This window comes from Barbus barbus (assembly GCF_936440315.1).
Source record: "Barbus barbus genome assembly, chromosome: 12".
Taxonomy (NCBI): Eukaryota; Metazoa; Chordata; class Actinopteri; order Cypriniformes; family Cyprinidae; genus Barbus; species Barbus barbus.
The window spans coordinates 20,868,637-20,886,679 of NC_136740.1; the positions used below are offsets into that span (position 1 = coordinate 20,868,637).

General features: G+C 36.2%; 3 protein-coding genes across 13 annotated transcripts; all 3 read right to left on the minus strand.

The window, feature by feature from the left end:
- Nucleotides 1–130: 130 nt before the first annotated feature.
- LOC306877986 (tyrosine-protein kinase STYK1-like) lies at nt 131–6,852 on the minus strand. 3 transcript variants are annotated; one of them, XM_079430060.1, is made up of 10 exons: nt 6,588–6,851; nt 5,077–5,135; nt 4,771–4,944; nt 2,285–2,572; nt 1,976–2,157; nt 1,716–1,796; nt 1,357–1,565; nt 1,228–1,268; nt 1,027–1,123; nt 131–899 (listed from the first exon to the last, which is right to left on the minus strand). In XM_079430060.1, exons 2-10 carry the CDS (start codon nt 5,132–5,134, stop codon nt 704–706), a joined length of 1,326 nt encoding a protein of 441 aa, XP_079286186.1. In that variant the 5' UTR covers nt 5,135; nt 6,588–6,851; the 3' UTR covers nt 131–703. The 3 variants fall into 3 exon arrangements, with proteins under 3 accessions (XP_079286186.1, XP_079286185.1, XP_079286184.1); XM_079430059.1 differs by having other exon boundaries at nt 137–899; nt 2,246–2,572; nt 6,588–6,852; XM_079430058.1 differs by having other exon boundaries at nt 150–899; nt 2,246–2,572; nt 6,620–6,803.
- Nucleotides 6,853–8,938: 2,086 nt separating this feature from the next.
- LOC306878559 (glutathione S-transferase kappa 1-like) lies at nt 8,939–11,958 on the minus strand (the record flags this gene model as incomplete). The annotated part of the gene is made up of 6 exons (XM_079430988.1): nt 11,882–11,958; nt 11,513–11,618; nt 11,149–11,291; nt 9,655–9,771; nt 9,452–9,545; nt 8,939–8,988 (listed from the first exon to the last, which is right to left on the minus strand). The coding sequence occupies exons 1-6, from the start codon at nt 11,888–11,890 to the stop codon at nt 8,939–8,941; spliced, it is 519 nt and encodes a 172-aa protein (XP_079287114.1). The 5' UTR covers nt 11,891–11,958.
- Nucleotides 11,959–14,662: 2,704 nt separating this feature from the next.
- Nucleotides 14,663–17,752, minus strand: LOC306877862 (glutathione S-transferase kappa 1-like). 9 transcript variants are annotated; one of them, XM_079429863.1, is made up of 8 exons: nt 16,978–17,006; nt 16,801–16,872; nt 16,629–16,710; nt 16,227–16,355; nt 15,931–16,076; nt 15,621–15,737; nt 15,414–15,507; nt 14,663–15,227 (listed from the first exon to the last, which is right to left on the minus strand). In XM_079429863.1, exons 2-8 carry the CDS (start codon nt 16,870–16,872, stop codon nt 15,178–15,180), a joined length of 690 nt encoding a protein of 229 aa, XP_079285989.1. In that variant the 5' UTR covers nt 16,978–17,006; the 3' UTR covers nt 14,663–15,177. The 9 variants fall into 9 exon arrangements, with proteins under 9 accessions (XP_079285989.1, XP_079285991.1, XP_079285987.1 ...); XM_079429861.1 differs by having other exon boundaries at nt 14,895–15,227; nt 16,967–17,752; XM_079429860.1 differs by lacking the exon at nt 16,978–17,006 and adding an exon at nt 17,644–17,734 and having other exon boundaries at nt 14,948–15,227.
- Nucleotides 17,753–18,043: the final 291 nt, after the last annotated feature.

Sequence of the window (18,043 nt, forward strand, 5' to 3'; positions counted from 1 at the left end):
TTATATATAGATATATATTATATATCAATATAAAGTGGTTTTGAGTCAGCCTTGGGCTGGGACCTGTCAACCCTGATATGGAAGAAATCTTTTTTGCGGAGCAAACATAGACCAAATGACTGCCCATACTGTGTCTAAAAAGTAAGTTACTCGTTTAATTGTTGTTTATTAAGCTGCTCTATAAGAATAATATCACACTCCCAGTGTTGGGAACAATTCTGTTCCTGTAATAGTGTTTAAAATATTCAAGGGTTGAACAAATATTTAATTTTGTTAGAGTAAATGTGGAAATGTACCTGCCACGTGTGGCTGCATCTGCTAAATATGTCTGTCCTGAAAAAATTATATATATTTTACTTTATCAGATGAGTCAAGTAAGTTTGAAACTTCTCAGTGTTTGCTTTAAACTCCACCTTTTCACAGCATCATGTTCAAATATATAACTGTACAATAAATTTAGGATTTAGTTTATGGCAACATAATTGCAATTTGTTCAATGCATTTTGAAGAAAGGATAATATCTGTAAACCTTCTCTAAAATTAACATTTCATACATTCAAATTTTTTTATGTCAGTATGGCTGGTCAACACTCAATTCACTCAGCAGGAAGCACTGAAGATACACAGTTTACACCACAAACACAAAATATATTTTTTATATAGTAATTATAATAAAATAGCATTATGAAGAGTCGTGTGAAGTTTAGAAAACGGTGTAGTTGTTGGATTCTCCATATCCTGCTTCCTTCAGATACTGTTCAATATTGATTGGCTCAGGCACACGGATAACACTGCTGTCATTGGCACTCTTCTCTCCTGATTGGAGTTTACGCCTGACCTCAGCCAATGAGGGGCGGTCATGCTCCTTCCACTGACAGCAAGCTTTGATAAGTGAGTAACTGGAGAAAAGCAGTAGTAACAATTGATTATTTTGAACATACACACTGTATAACCAGGAAATTAAAATATAATAAAAAAAACAAATACAATAATTTTACAAAACAACAATTCTAAAGGTGCATTTACAGTGAGTTGGAGCAATTGTTCGGTTTCTTCAGGGTTTTCCCTCGCTGATGATACTGTAGAAGTTCCTTTGCAGGGATTTCAGAAAAGGGGACCTCACCTGAAAGTATAAAAAATAGGATAAAAATGTGAGAGAAGTTAAAGGTGAGAGTTATTTATCATTGTAAGCAAGATACAGTCAACTTGAATCGTCAGCAAACTCACCAAGAGTCACCATTTCATACAGTAGCAGTCCAAGTGACCAGCTGCAAAAAAGATAAAGAAATACAGGTATTTGAGCTGAAAACATGAACATTGTTTTTCCGGATAACATGTATTGTGCTTTTTACTTACACATCACTTTTTGGAGTGGCTGGTCTCTTGGCCAGTAGCTCAGGAGCCTGCCACTTTTTACTCCCAGGATCTTCACTGTGATTAGCACTTGCTGATGTCCTTGCATACAAGTCACCCAAACCCCAGAGTTTTGCAGTACAAATGTTGCTGACTAACACACTGCGAGCTTTGATGTTGCAGTGGAGAAGATCTTTGCTATGGAGAAAATCCTACAGAGAAAGAAGCAAGAAAGGTTAGAAGATCTCAAACCAAACTATCACACGACACCATCATTGGTGTCATATTTGTTCCAACTATAGTGCTTGCTTATATTGCCAGTTATAATGCTTGGATTTTAGAGCATGAGAAATTACACTCACCAGTGCAGAGGACACATGTGAAGCCATAGTGAAGATCTTTTTCTCTGTCATCTGGTACATGCTGTCTGGCCCAACATTATCCTGTTTAATACCAAATAACAAAAGAATTTGCACCAAAAGAAGTTTATTTAGATGCACAACCTTTGAAATCAACAACATAAGATAAATGAAGCATTTTAGAACTTTCAAAAGTTCACTTATGGCCTATGTCCCACCAGTTGAGAACCGCTTCTATAAAACATCTTGGTCAAATCTCTTACCGGTCTACATCTCCACAGGAATCCGAGCAGATCTCTGTTCTCCATCTCTTCAATAACAGTAATGAGAGGAGCTCGCAGGGATATAACTCCCAGAAGCTCCGGTAAGAAGGGATGGGGCCCTAACTGGGAAAGAAAGGATGCAAATCCCAAGAATGACTGACTTTCCTGGTTACTGGCTGAATCTGAGTATGAGAACAAAAAAAGGAGTGTGAAACTGGAATTCAAGATCTCAGTCAGATTTTATGACTATATCATAAATCACTCGGGCACCATTGAGTACACGCAGCACCACATTTCTGTTTTCCATACGAGCCCTGTAGAGTGAGACGGAGCTGTCTGACTTCAGAGAGTATGATGCTGGGAGAGGAGACACCCCTTTGAAGTTCTCCGGTAGTCGCTGTCGTGGAAGTTCCCTGGGCTTTGTGAAGGCTGAAGCTGTGGCCCCAAAAGAGCCTCCGCCATCGGTAAAGGCCACATTGTTGGCATTGAAGGAGGCATGTTCATGTCTATAGGAGTCTCGAACTGGGCTGAACGTCATGTAAGATGTAGTGTCCAATGCTATGGGCTCACCTTCAAGAGCATTCAGACCCTGGGGAGCTACGTATAGGGAGATAGAAAGAGAGACTGTTTAGGTGGGATTAAATTAATTAAAAGTATGAAAAACAGAACAGGATATTTCATAAAATATATTATCGACCAAGTGTCATGTTTGTTTACTTGAAGTCAATATCAAAACCATTTTGTGCAAATAGTCTCAATGTGTTGATTAGAGATTAGTTAGGCCCTTGCCATGACACACATAACCACAGTGGTTTACATTTGAGATGCAACATTTATGCTTAACACTAAAGCAAATACTTAATCCCTGTATTATGTACAGACATTATGTATGTTATTAATTAGGAAATACATTTTTGTGATTAACTTTTTATTCAATTGTAAAATGTACACATCAATTTTGCTATGCATCATACATGTAACATACATACATTTTTTTGCATATAATACTGTACAACACATTGATATATATATATCAAAGCAACAACAACAACAAAAAACTTTTATTAATGTATGACACTCTTGGCATGTTTTTTTTTTTTATTGATATAGTAATATATAGTATAAACGGATCGATTCTCATACAGTGCCCTCCAAAAGTATTGGAACAGTAGAGACAAAATTGCTCTGTTGGCTGTGGAGTCAAGACATTTACAAATATGATTAAAATATGAATATGAGACAAAACTACAGAATGTCACATTTTATTATTGGGTGATTCAACACATAGATGTTTTACCAGCTAAGAAGTTCAGCACTTTTAGAGTTTCATCCCTCTATCTGATGTGAGCATAAGTATTAGAACAGTTGCCGCACAGGTCTTTCTAAGTGATCAGCTGTGTCCTGTTGCATTAATTCTTCAGATATTAAAAGCAGGGAATGTGTTGTATCAGTTATATCCATTACTTCTGCATTCTGAATCTTGCATTCGATGATGACACACACAAACCAGGATGAAGACGAGGGAGCTGACTTTGAGAGAAAAGCAAGCAATTTGGATGCTAAAAGAAAAGAGGAAGTCAGAGCTCTAGCAAAAACAAAGGGCATGGAGAAATCAAGAGTTTGGAAACCACCAGCGACACCAGCAACCAACAACGACCTGATCGGCTGAGAAAACAACAGTAGTTGATGACAGACAAATCATAAAAGCTGTGAAAATGAACCCTAAAAGACGTGTCTGTAAAATCACTAACGACTTCCAGAAAGCTGGGGTGATGCTCTGACAATTTACTGTCCTCAGGAGACTTTGACACAGAATTACAGATGCTACACAGCAAGATGCAAACCTCTGACTAGCACCAAAAATAGAAAGGCAAGATTAGAGTTTGCAAAAAAGCACAAAGGTGAGCCAGAAGAGTTTTGGAACTGTGTTTATGGACCGATCAGACAAAGATGAACCTTTATCTAAGTGATGGGAAAGCAAAAATGTGGAGGAAAAAAGGGGACTGCAAATGATCCCAAGCATACAGCCTCATCTGTAAAGCATGGTGGAGGTGGTGTCGTGGCATGGGCATGCATGGCTGCCTCTGGAACAGGCCCTCTCAACTTTACTGATGACTTAATGTATGATGACAGTAGCAGAATGAATTTGGAAGGGTACAAAACCATCTTGCCTACCAATATTCAATAAAATGCCATCAGATTCATTGGGAAGTGCTTCATATTGCATCAGGACAATGACCCAAAACACCCTGCCAGTTCAGTCAAGGCATTTATAAGGGCAAAGAAATGGAAAGTCTTAGATTGCCCAAGTCAGTCTCCAGATTTAAATCCGATTGAACATGAATTTCACCAGCTGGAGAGCAGAGTAAAGGCAGAAACTTCCCAAAACAAGCAACAATTGGAATTGGCTGCATTAAAGGCTGGGAAAAGCATTTTAAAGGATGAGACCAAGAGTCTGGTGATGTCTATGGGTCCCAGACTCACTGCTGTGATTGTGCGCAAGGGATCTGCAACTAAATAATAGCTTTTAATCTTTTATATCTGCCTTATGTTCAGCTGTCCCAATACTTATGCTCACATCAATGAGTGGGATGAACTCTAAAAATGCTGTTCTTTTTATTTGGTAAAACATGTATTTGTTGAAAAGGCTAATAATAAAATGTGACATTCTGTAGTTTTGTCTCATATTCATCTTTTAATCATATTTGCAAATGTCTTGACTCCACAGCCAACAGAGCAATTTTGTTTTTACTGTTCCAATACTTATGGAGGGCACTGTATATGTAGACACTCACCATCAATGCCTTGCAAGTTTCTCCTAGTCCTGGTTGTTCGACTGGACCTGGGTTGCAGGCGATCCACCTTCTCAGGACAGAACTTCAGCAGCAGCAGAAACACCAGCGTGACCAAGAAACTCATCAAAAACAACACCGGTACGATTATCACTTCCTGTTCATGCACACGGATCTCTGAGGGAGCAAGTCACATGTTGACAAGGAATATAAATGACTTTTTTAAATTTTAGCTAACAATTTTGGATACATACTCGTCTAATGGTGATGATGCCTTTTTGTTTTATCTGACAGACATGATCTACTCACCACACAATGTGTCTCCAGGTTTACATTCAGAATACGCAGAACTGGAAGTGGTAGCCATGCTGCGCAGAGACAGAATGTGGATTTAAAAGGTTGGAGATTTTTAAAATGAATTGTTTACCAAAGTATAGCTCTGTGTTTCAGGCTGATTTCCAAATATGGAGAACACTGAAACAATGTAGATTTTAATAGTCTTCTATAGTGGCAGTATGAAACATCATGCTGAATTCTGGGTCAGTGTAACATGATCAGTGTTTCTAATCAGCATAAAAGGCTTTGGGTAGGTGAAACACATGTTTGTCAACATCTTCAATGTTCATGAGTGTTTTTTGTTTTTCAGGAGATAACCCCAGAAAGAAAAAAAGGGGAAAAATACTAGGAAATAAATTTCACATGTAAATATTTACTGTGTACGTAAGTAAATTATGTGTGTGTACATGATGAGAGTATCTTGTAAGTATAATCTCATAGACACTGCACTACACACTTGTGCTCCATGTGCAATATGAGATGACCTCATTTGTGAACAAACAGTGAACACCCAGTCTCATGGTTTCTAAATGTCAGGACTAATATTTGCTATATTTTGTGTGTGTTCATGGCTGCAATTGTCAGTCGTGTTGTGCTACTAGATGAATGTGCTCTTTCTATGCCTATAAGTGTGGCTAAATGTGTTTTCAGACTGTGAAGTAAAAGGCCACTGTGTTATTTCTGACATATACACGGAACAGCCTTTTTATGTGTATTATGATGCTCAACCTGTTTGTCTGCATTTTTCATTCTCAAAGACGACACAACGACACGTCGTATACACAGAGGTACATAGAGAAACCCACATAAGCAACTGAGATGTATTATACATATATATCTTGACTTAGTAAATGTATTTAAAAATAGTGTATTTAAAAATTGTCCAGTACTTTTATTCAGCAAATATTCAGTTGATCAAAAGTGACAATAAAGCATTTATAATGTTAAAAAAAAATGATATTCCAAATAAATGCCATTCCTTTCTTTCTTTCTATTCATCAAATAATCTGGAAAAAAATGTTTCACAATTTCCACCAAAAAAATTTTCAACAATGATTATATTATTTGATTTCTGAAGGATTATGTGACACTGAAGACAATGCTGAAAATTCAGCATTGCCAACACAGGAATAAATTACATGAAAAAAAATTTTAAAATAGAAAACAGTCATTTTACATTTTAATAATATTCAAATAAATAGTCTTTTGGGGACTTTCAAAAACATTAAAGAATCATACTGACTCCAGTCATTTGAATGGTAATATAATGCTCTCTCTATAGTGTATTTATCCTTCCTTGACATAACTGAGGAATGTTTTGACACCAACATATGTGTTCTGTGCACTTTATAATACAAACTAATTCACAATAAATAAATGATCAAATCATCTGACAGCTAATTCCACAAGTAGGCCTGCATTGTAAACAAAAAAGTCACGTATTTCACTTTGCTGGCTTTGTCTGCAGGTCTGTATTGACCTACCTGATGGACGATGTTGTTGTAGGTGGTCTTACTTCTTGATGTGCAGTCTTTTCTTGTGTCTCAGATTGTCTCTATTCATATAGTTTTCCATGATGGTAATGATATCCAATTGTTGAATACATCACATTTTCCCATGTTTTACAGTGTCATCACTACCTCTTATTAGTCTTACTTGTTTCTAGAGAATCCCCTTATGGTGTACTGTATACTAAGCCTGCTTGTGTTTATCTAGGTTGCACCTTTGTTGGTGACTTATCTCCACCCTTTTCACATGTGTGCTGTCTCTTCTCTTGCTATTGTTGGTAACACCCTCCTTATATGTAGTGCTAAATAATTTTTTTTACGGCCAAAGGGTTTATTACAGTGCCAAGCCATTTCTACATTTCATAGAGTATCATTTACAGCTGTCAAACCCTGTGAAATTACACTATATCCAGTTAAATGCTCAGACTTTGCCTTTATTTCTACTTGTGTTAAACTAATCGCATCTATCATACTCAGCTCATGTGACATTTTCTTATTCCTGAATCTAGCCTAACCAAAACCTGATTATCCAGCTCCTCAAGTTTATCTAGGATGTTCAGACATCCAGGCATGACTCAATCAATGTCCATTAAAAACAGTAGAAGAGGGCATGCAGGTTTACCTTTCATCCAGCGTTTATGGTTTAGAATGAAAACTGTTTCGTCAGCACTTGCATTCAGTGTCTGACAGCTGATGGTTTTAAGTAGGCCTTCAAATAGTCCATAGTAAGATTGTACCATTCAACATTCAGTTGCATCAAAAACCAGTTAACCAGTTATCGGTTAATCAGCAAGCCATAAATAAAAAGTAAACAAATAGAAATGACAAAGGCCAATTTTTTTTAAAATAAGTCTTTACCAGCTAAAACTACAGAGACCATGCTACTTCTTTTATATTATTTTATATTAATATTAATCATATTTTAAGTTCTAGACATATTATCTGACATGGACAAAATATTTTACACCCTTTGTAAATAAAGTCATTTATTTTATTTTTTGTAAAAATGTAAAATTTTCTGGTAGTGTTAGGGTGTGGGTTAGTTTATAGTATTTATAATTAACTGTATACAGTAGCAGATATAGAAAATGATTAAGAAGGTGGCATGATGACTCTGAGGCATGGCAGCAGCACTAAGTGTCCCTGTGTAGTTCATGTGTATTTCTGGTCTGATATACATATTTTGTGTTAATGAATGTGCTGAACAGTTGCATTACCAGTAAACTGTACTGTTTAAAAACCATCAAAAATAAATATTAAAATATAAATAACCAGGGCACCAAGACTTTGGCTATTAAATCAACATATTCTAAATGTCTCTGAGATTGTAAGAGAGTAGGTCTATCATTAATGCATACACAAGATATTAATAATGCACAGGCTGCTTGGATGACATAAATGACACATTTTAGTGCATCAAGTTTGAGAGCAAAAAAAAAACCTACTGTCTTTTGTGGACATTATGGAAGGTCAGAACACCCTATAGCAACTGCCTACTCTTCCTCTCTCTCTCTCTCACTTTCTCTAAGTCTCTCTTTAACTAGTCAAGGCCTTTATTAAGCCAACATAGTTAATCAAGTTAAGATTCTTAACTATTTATCTTGTTGATATTCTGAGACTCGAGTTATTTGATTCAGACCAAAAAGATTCTTTCAGATCATGATTTGTTTGTTGATGTTACATTTATGCCAGTAGGTGGCGACAAATGAGCCACTGAAACAGGCATTATCCTTTTAAAAATTTGCTTGACCACAAATGTCCACTAATGGTTTTCCCAACAAATGACAACAAAATAGATCTATTTTTCCGTGTTCATATAATCATGAATGTAATAAACACGGACTAGTTTGGCATAATTCTGGGGTGGCAGATGGGGTGGTAGACAGACTTTGCTCAGGCATTTCAGAACGACCAAAACAACATTTCAGATGCTGTGGAACGAGATCAGTCCGCTGCTAGTCAAGTTCTCATCTCATAGCGCAAAGTCACATGAATTTTTTGATGGGCTTGGAGGAATTTATTTGCAAAATGCATTTCCATCTCCCATTATTCACATTAACCCTTTTTAGTCAAAAACCACCTCAAGCGAACATAAAAACCTTTTTGCGAATTAAGGGATTTTTATTCGAAATTTGGTGTTTCCATCACTTGTTTCTCATGTGATACTTCAAAATGCGCATTAAAACAGGGTGATGGAAACATAGCAAATGTCCTCTTTTAGATATAAACGTGTGTGTATGTGTTTGCTGTTGAATTGAAACCATGTCAATTTACACCACTTTAACATTTTATTTAGAAGTTGTTGAAATAGTATGGAGCAGTAGTGATCACATTGTGGCTTTGGACTTGTTAGGGTGAGGCCCCATCCACTTCTCCCCTGGAACACAAAAGAAAGAGAATAACTGGACAATAGCCTTTCTAAAAATAAAAAGGAAAATTTAAATATGTCAATAAACGATATAATTATCCAATTTTATTAATCAAACACATTGTTGGTTAATCGGTTAATGCAATGCTATCTCACGGCAATTCGTATGTAGCCTATTTTACGAGGTGGCTAATTCGTACAAATTCATAAGACCTCACTCGTACCATTTAGTACGATTTGTCTAAACCCCAGTGACGGGTGGGTTTAGGGGCGGGGTTAGGTTTAGGTCATTCATACAAATTCATACGAATTGGCAACCCTAACCCTAACGTACGATTAAGCAAAAATCGTATGAATTTGTACGAGTGAGGTCGTACGAATTCGTACGAATTAGCCACCTCGTAAAATATTTACGAATTGCTGTGAGAACGGGCTGGTTAATCAGTTAATTGTCTACATCCTATAAAATTACCGATGAAATAAGCCATGAGCTCAAATCTGTCAGAACCAAAGAAGACCTCAGCTTTCCCGTTCACATGACACACAATAAACGGAAGACCAAAGCACTGCAAAAGTAGGGAAAAACTGTAAAAGGAGGTTTTATGATATTTTTACCACAAACACATTTTGGTGGGAAAGACTGCGGGTGCAGAGACACAAGTAAAATACACTGACTTTATACTCCAGTGCTTCCTGTGTGATACTCTTCAGCTTGTCTTTGATTGGCTGAGATTTAGAGAGAGTCAGAATTTCCTCCAACTCGTTGGCTGAGAGACCTGCCTTTAATCCTGCCTGTGCAGACAGACATTGGAGAATTGTAGTTATATAGCTGTAAGTTTGTTTTCTTGGTTTAGCATTGATAAATATGCCAGTCTCCATCTTCACTCTTAAAAAAAGGTTCCTAAATGGTTATTTGGCAGGGTGTATGGTTCCATGAAGAACCTTTAATATCCAAAGAAACTTTTCATTGCACAAAAGGTTCTTTTGTAGCACAGAAAGGTTCTTTATAGCACAGAAAGGTTCCAGAGACTATTTTCACACTCATCATGTTGTAAATATTTTTGTTTCTGGAAAGAGAGATCAAGTGAGCTAAATTGTCCTGTCTGGTCCAGAACTCATTCCAGACTCATTTTCTATTAGTTGCATTCAATTATAGTGTAATAAAAAGTATTAATTTTGAGTTATATAAATAGTGTTGTGGTGTTTATAAATTTAAAAAGACCAGTAGATCCTTTCATATCTATTTTAATGCTGTTTTGCATTAAAAATATATATATGACTCAAAAAAAAATTATTAGGCTAGTTATTCAAGTTTAGTATAAAAAAAATACTGCAATCATGTTTTAAAATGAAATAAAAAAGGCTGAGTGAAACAAAATCTTAAAATATGAAAGTGCCACTTTGTCCCACTATCCATTTTGCACCTATGAATTGGTCATAGAACTACAAAATGAGTTTAGAATTTGCGATTTAATATAGATTTAATATGATGTTAAGTTGTTTATGTTTAGCATTTTTGTAAATTTTTCATTTTAAGGTCTGGTGGTTTTGATTTTGTCTGGATGGCATGCTGTCCTAACACTAACTAGTCAGAGCTCAGGTACCACCCAAAATGATGCCATAACCAATCAGAAAAAGAGAAATATATAAAGTCAGGTGATCATCGAGTATTCAGACTTGACAGCGATGATTGATCATGAAAACGATGATTGCAGTGACTTTAAAAAATAATCGATCATTGTCAAGTCGGAGTACTCTAGTACTTGTGCACATCCCTATTAAACACATATACACAGTATTGAGGTATGATGTATACTGCATTGATGTATACTGTAAATGCAATAAACATTTTAATCATACATCTTGTCAAGTCTTGTAACTTCTGGATTTTTTTTTTTTTAATGAACAATCCTATTAAAAATATATATATAGTATGATAAATGTAAGGATATTGATCTGGAAGAAATGGGGCCATAAAGAACCTATTCATAAGTGGTTCTTTCACAAAATGGTTCTTCAGGGAACCAAAAATGGTTCTTCTATGGCATCGCCACAAAACCCCCTTTTTGGTTCTTCCTGGCTCCTTTTTTTAAGAGTGTTGGTGCTAAAATAAGTAATGACATAATTTTATTGACTTCATTTCATTTCTTTTTCTCAGTTATAGATTACCTCAGTGAGTGAGGCGGGCTGGATAATGTCCTGATGAGTGCGCCACATTCTTTTCCAGAGCTCTCTAGACACCCTTTCCAGTGTGTCTCCCTTTTTTTCCTTCTCTGATACAACTGTCACAAAACGCATTGCATTCAAAGAGTCTGAGATTGCAATGGAGAACAGAGGAACAAAAAAGAATAAAAGACATGTAATTCTCTTAGTAGCACATAAATATCTGATTGGATGAGTTAAGTTTAGCATGCACTTACAAAACCTTTTTTTGTTCAAAAATCTTTTTCTTTATAAGAGAAAGAAAACAAATATGGATTGCTTTCTAAATCTAGTCATAAGAACCATCTGAGAAAAATGTTGGCTTGAATACCTTTCTCAGAAAGGCTTGAAGGTTGAAACATTGGGACTCCAAAATACTCCGACAGCCTCTTTAGATCTGAGACCATGTATAGAAGTTTACTTGGGGGGGTGGTTACCTTTAGGAAAAGAATAGACTTGATAATGGTTTCTGTCTTCATCTATAAATAATGCAAACTGTCACATATAGTTGGCAACGTTACAAATGATACTTCAGCAGTTACAAGATTATTGCTCTAGGAAGAGCTTCACATTTAGTGAAATAAAGTGATTAAATAATTATATAAGGAATACATTTACTGTCTGGAATATCTTAAAAGCTATGATAATTAATGTGACATATGTATTTAGATTAGTTGTGATCATGTCATTTCCCCATTACCTGAGCCATATATGACTCCTCCTAAATATGCTGGTTTGAATTTGAGGTCGATATTCCAAATATTTCTATAGCGACATAGCACCTTAAAAGACAAAAAATCAACACATGCATGATAATGATACTGCATTAGCACCGATGGTATGGCAATGAAGTAAGGCCGAAAAAAACAATACACACCTCAAATGCCAGCCAGGAATAAGGAGAGGCAACATCATAAAATAACTCAATCATTTTTCTGGAACTGGACATCTATAATAAATAATTTATATTATAACATTTGTAAAACCAAACGGATACATATAGAGAATAATAGATTAGTATTGTCATTGAATTTACAGGCATGGCACAATACCCTTGGTGTGTTCTTGTTCTTGATCTGATTCTGTTTAATAGAAGAAGGGTGTAACTGCAGGTTGGAGATCATTAATAAGGCAGTGCTTTTTCTGCTGTGGCACAGTTTCGATAGGTAAACAATTCCACGGCACACCACTAAGCATTATTATATATATATATATAAATGATAGAAAGGGGAAAAGTTTTGTTTGTTTTCAATAATTAAATAGTGAACAGTGGTTGGGACAAAGAAAGAAAAGACTTAGGCTAACCCCTAACCTTAACTGTATTTCCCCCTTTTGGAGTTGTACTTCCCCATTTGGATTTTTTCCACTCCAGTTTGGAGTTCTTCTCCCCTTTTTGGAAAACAGAAATCACCAGCCTGCAACCTACAGTATAATGGTGACTGACAAATCAGCTTAGCTGGGATCACTATGTTTCATATGCTTTGTAACTTTGAGCATGTTCTGTAGTTTCTGGGAGTGTACCCTCAATGAAAAGAAAATTTGTTAAAGTAGAATACGGTTAGAATGAGAGACTGATCAAGATCCATTAGTAATGACAGAATGCCATCATATCATATTCACAAATCCAAACACATAAAGTGGACTACAATATACAGTATATTACAATATATTATAGTGGCATTTACAGGCATGATGACACAATACCTTTGCTGCATTCTTGTTCTTGTTCTGATTCCTTTTAACGGGAGAAGGGTGTTGCTGCAGGTTGGAGATCGCTAAGGGATGGGATCTACGAAGAAAGAAAAGACATAGGCAAACCCTACCCCTAACTAACTGTCTGCCGTGTACTCTCCCTTTTAAACTTTCTTCAAACCTGTTTGGAATTCTTTTTCCCTTTTTAGAAATCACTTGTCTTCATCTGTGTGTTTAATGGTGGTTGGCAAACCAACTTAGCTGGGATCACTATGTATCATGTGCTTTAAAATTCATTAGCGCATGCTATACCGTCTCTGGGAGTTCAGACATGCTATATGTACCTTTCTGATTAATGTTCGGACCAATTCCAAAGAAGTGACTGGTTTTACCCTCAGTGACATGGTCTCACTGTGGTACTTGCACCCTCAGCGAAGAGAAGCCTTGTTAAAGTTCAATGAGAGACAAATCAAGATCCGCTATATATCGTCGACCTGATTGCAAAGACACTATTTAAACTTATTGACACATTATTTTCCTTTTTTGATATTGTGCAGTGCTTTGACACAATTTGCATTGTAAAAAGCGCTATATAAATAAAGGTGACTTGACTTGACTTGACTATTTATGGCAGAATACCACGCATTAGTTATGATAACTTAACAACCATTATTAATATGTTACGTTCCGTGGTTATTTATAATAATGTTGGATGCTACATGCTGCTCTGTGGTGCGGTAAAGTTAGTTTTAGGTTTGATATTGGCTGGATATTCACCCTGGCTGCTTTAGGGACCATCTGCAAATTTACCTCTAAGTACAAAACGAAGAAAAATAATTAATACAAATTATTTTTCTAAAGCCATAGTAAATTCCTTGTGGGTAAAGTGACTGAAAATATTTACATTTTTTTAATTACTTACTTTTAAATGTTTTAAATTTCCCCTAATGTATGTACTTACTACAGGAGAAATTTTGCCAATATCTCCCTTACTGTATGTACAGTACAATAATATTTTTAGAAAACAATTACTGTAATTCACCAAAAGGGTTTATTCATGTTTTAAAGGTTGTAGTACATTCCTAGTGGCCAGGCTGACTTACTACAGGGGAAATTTTGCCAATTTCTTCCTTACTGTATGTACAGTATACAATTATTCTTAGAAAACAATTACTATAATTCACCAAAAGGGCTTTTTATGTTCCAAAGTTTGTAGTACATTCCTAGTGGCCAGACTGACTTACTACAGGGGAAATTTTGCCAATTTCTTCCTTACTGTATGTTCAGTAAACAACTATTTTCTTGAAAACAATTACTGTAATTCATCAAAAGGGTTTTTTGATGTTCCAAAGGCTGTAGTAGGTTTGTAGTTACAAGACTGACTTACTACAGGTGAAATTTGGTCAATCTCATCTTTACTGTACATTCAGTACATAATTATTCTCAGAAAACAATTACTGTAATGCACCAAAAGGGTTTTTAATGTTCCAAAGGTTGTAGTACATTCCCAGTGGCCAGACTGGCTTACTACAGGTGAAATTTTGTTAATAATCACCCTTACTGTACATACAGTACATAATTATTCATGGAAAACAATTGCTGTAACTCACCAAAAGGGTTTTTCATGTTCCAAAGGTTGTAGTACATATGTGGTAAGCAAAACCAGTTGTAATTTGAGTCATTCCATAGTTTTAGCATTGTTAATTCAATGCTAACAGTAATACTGTAGAGAACAGGTGAATATTGTGTCGTTTAGGATTGATTATGTGGTTCCTTTTTATTTTTTTAAATTACATTAACTTTTATTTTTCCTTTTAACTTTTCTGTTATGGGACCAATCTGGGAAATGAATCGAGTGTGAAGTGACAATGGAAAATATCTTATACTATGCAACGATCACACTATATTAATCTTTAGTTTAACACTGAAGACAGGAATAACGACTGCTGAAAATGTAGTTTTGCCATTACAGTAATAAATTGCATTTTAAAATATATCGAAATAGAAATATATATTTTTTCTATTATTGAAATTTATTTTTAAAATTTAAACTGCAATAATATTCCACAATATTACAGTTATTACAGTATTTTTTTTATTAATTAATGCAGCCTTGGTGAGCAGAAGAAACTCACAACTTCACAAAAAAAAAAAAAAAAAAAAGGAGTATACACACAAATATCTTATTTCAGTCACCACGGCTAGTTTTTTCCTCTCTTTCAAATTCAGTATGTTTATACTGTGAGAATAATGTGAATGTACAGCATTTATAACATTTTATTTAGAAATATGGGAGAGCAGTGATCACATTTTGGATGTGGGATTGTCAGGGTGAGGCCCCATCCACTTCTCTCCTGTATCACAAAAGAAAGAAAGACGAGGATTGGACAATGAATAGCACATTTTAAAATATTTTTAGATATTAATATCCCAAGGTTAGATAGGAATTTATGGTTTAAAACCTGATCAAATGCAATAAACCACCAAGAAAACTGGGTATAAGTAGTAACCATTAGACTATCCTAAAAATCCATGGTTACCGATGCCATGAGCCATGAGCTCAAATCTGTCAGAACCAAAGAAGAGCTCAGCCTTCCCGTTCACATGACACACGATGAATGGAAAACCAAAGCACTGCAAAAATGGGTGGGGGAGAGATCACTCTAAGGGATACATATTACATTTTTACCACAAAGACACTCTGGTTAGAAAGACAGAGTGCAAAGATGCAAGTGAACGGCACTGACTTGATAGTCCAGTGCCTCTTGTGTGACACTCTTCAGCTTGTCTTTGATTGGCTGAGATTTGGAGAGGGTCAGAATTTCCTCCAACTCATTGGCCGAGAGACCTGCCTTTAATCCTACCTGTGCAACACAAAACAAGTCTGTTTTAATATAGTGGTGAAGTACAACAGAGGTTATCATATAGATGTATAGTTTTATGGCATAATAATAGGAGACAGAACCTGTAAATTAATTCTAATTAGCAATTTTACAAACCAGGTTCTGCATCTGACACCTCTTCTTTTAAAAACAGCTAATCTTGGGTATAGGATACCTCAGTGAGTGAGGCAGGCAGGGTAATGTCCTGATCAGTACTCCAGATTCTTTTCCAGAACTCTCTAGACACCCTTTCCACCAGCACGTCTCCCTCTTTTTCCTTATCTGCTACAGCTGTCACAAAACGCATTGCATTCAAAGTGCCTACATGGAAAGATGGACGATGAAAGAGAATAAAAGAGATTGTGACAGAAAGTGATTAAAATACATCTTTTCCCTTAAACAAAGCATACATGACAGAAAGAAAAAAAATAAGTATGGCTTGCATTGTGCATCTGGTCATGGTTTGAATACCTTTCTCAAACATTGCCTCAAAAACGTTTGAAGGTGGATACAAAGGAACGCCAAAATATCCAGACGCCCGCTCCAGATCTTTGGTCATGTAATGAAACTTATTTGGGACCATTCCAGGGGGCCGATTGCCTAAAAATAGAAGAAACTTCATAATATATTATTTATAAAAGTACACTTTTATAATGCTTTGATTAATTAGCTGTTGCATGATTATTGCTCTCATGACAGTCTAATATTAGTTCCTTTTGACCTATTTCAGTATACAATGCAACATAAATACCATTCTTTTGTTATTAAAAAAAATAGATAATGCATTCTGAAACTAGATAAAAACACATTTTCATTAAAGAATCTAGAACTGTTGTTTTTAATGATATAAATATACACACACACGCCCATTACCTGAGCCATGCATGACTCCCCCTAAATATGCTGGTTTAAATTTGAGGTCGATGTTCCAAACATTTCTATAGCGACACAACACCTTAAAACATAAAATCAACACATTATACGAGAACATCTTGAGTAAATTGGATTGCAATTCACAACTTTAAAGGAGAAAAACAATACGTACTTCAAATGCCAGCCAGGAATACGGCGAAACAACATCATAGAAAAACTCGACCACTTTTCTTGAACTGGCCATCTGTTAAGAAAATAAGTACTTTCACAAAACCGAGCTTAAGTATGTATTATAATATGAATTATTAGAATAATGTCATTTACATGCACACGAGCACCTTAAATTAACCTTGGCGTCACACGTGTACTTGAAGAGAATCCGTGTTAAAGTTCAACACAGTTAGAACGAGAGATTAATCTACATCCATTTATGGCAGAAAGCCCCTCATTCGCTACGAGAGACTAGCAACTAGTGATGTACGGTTCTTGAACGAATCGTTCTTTTGAGCCGGTTCTCAGGAAGTTACAGTAGTGTATATAGTACAGTAATTATGTTTTATATTCGCGGTTGTAGCTAGAAGGGATACAGCTACCGGAAACCAACAATAAATAATTTTTTTCTACCTATTAGATTGTGTTTTATTAACGTCTACACCTACCCCAACCCTAAACCTACCCCTTACAGTAATGCAGATGCATTAAATATTGTTGTTCAGCGTGAGAAAAAGGACGAAATATTGATGTGCGCATGCGTACTAAGCCCTGGTAGGAAAATCTGACGGGTAGGATAAAATGTCAGGACACCGGTTCACAAATCGAACTGAATTGAACTTTAGTTGATGAGACCTGAGCTGTATTTACTAATGTCAGTTCCGCTCTCATTACGGCTCCAGATGTCAGAAACCTGACATACTTAGTCGAGCCAGGCTCCATCGCTGTGACACGGCGGGATTTTATACGTTCCCATAGCAATCTAGAGTGATCGAATTGAAGGTGAATGCTCTTGGTTACTTACGTAACCTCGGTTCCCCGAAATGAGGGAACGAGACATTGCTCTTATTGCCGTGTCACTGAGCTCAGGATCTTGAGTGCACGTTGCTTCAGTCAAAGATTCTGAAAGTTGTACAAGCACTGCTTTATATAGAGTGGGATTCCCGCTCATATTTCGCGCGCTTGAACACCATTGGCCAGTTTCACAGTGATACAATAAGGGTTCAGTAGTATTCGAGGGAAATGTATTTCCCATAGCAATGTCTGTTCCCTCATTTCGGGGAACTGAGGTTACGTAAGTAACCGAGAGCGTTTTCGGATGCAGCCCCTGTTTCAATCAGTGCTCCGCCCCCAGCAGCAGTGAAAGTCCCCGTCTGTTGAAGGGGTTGCCAGATATTCAGATGGCGGCTGTTTTTTCATAGACA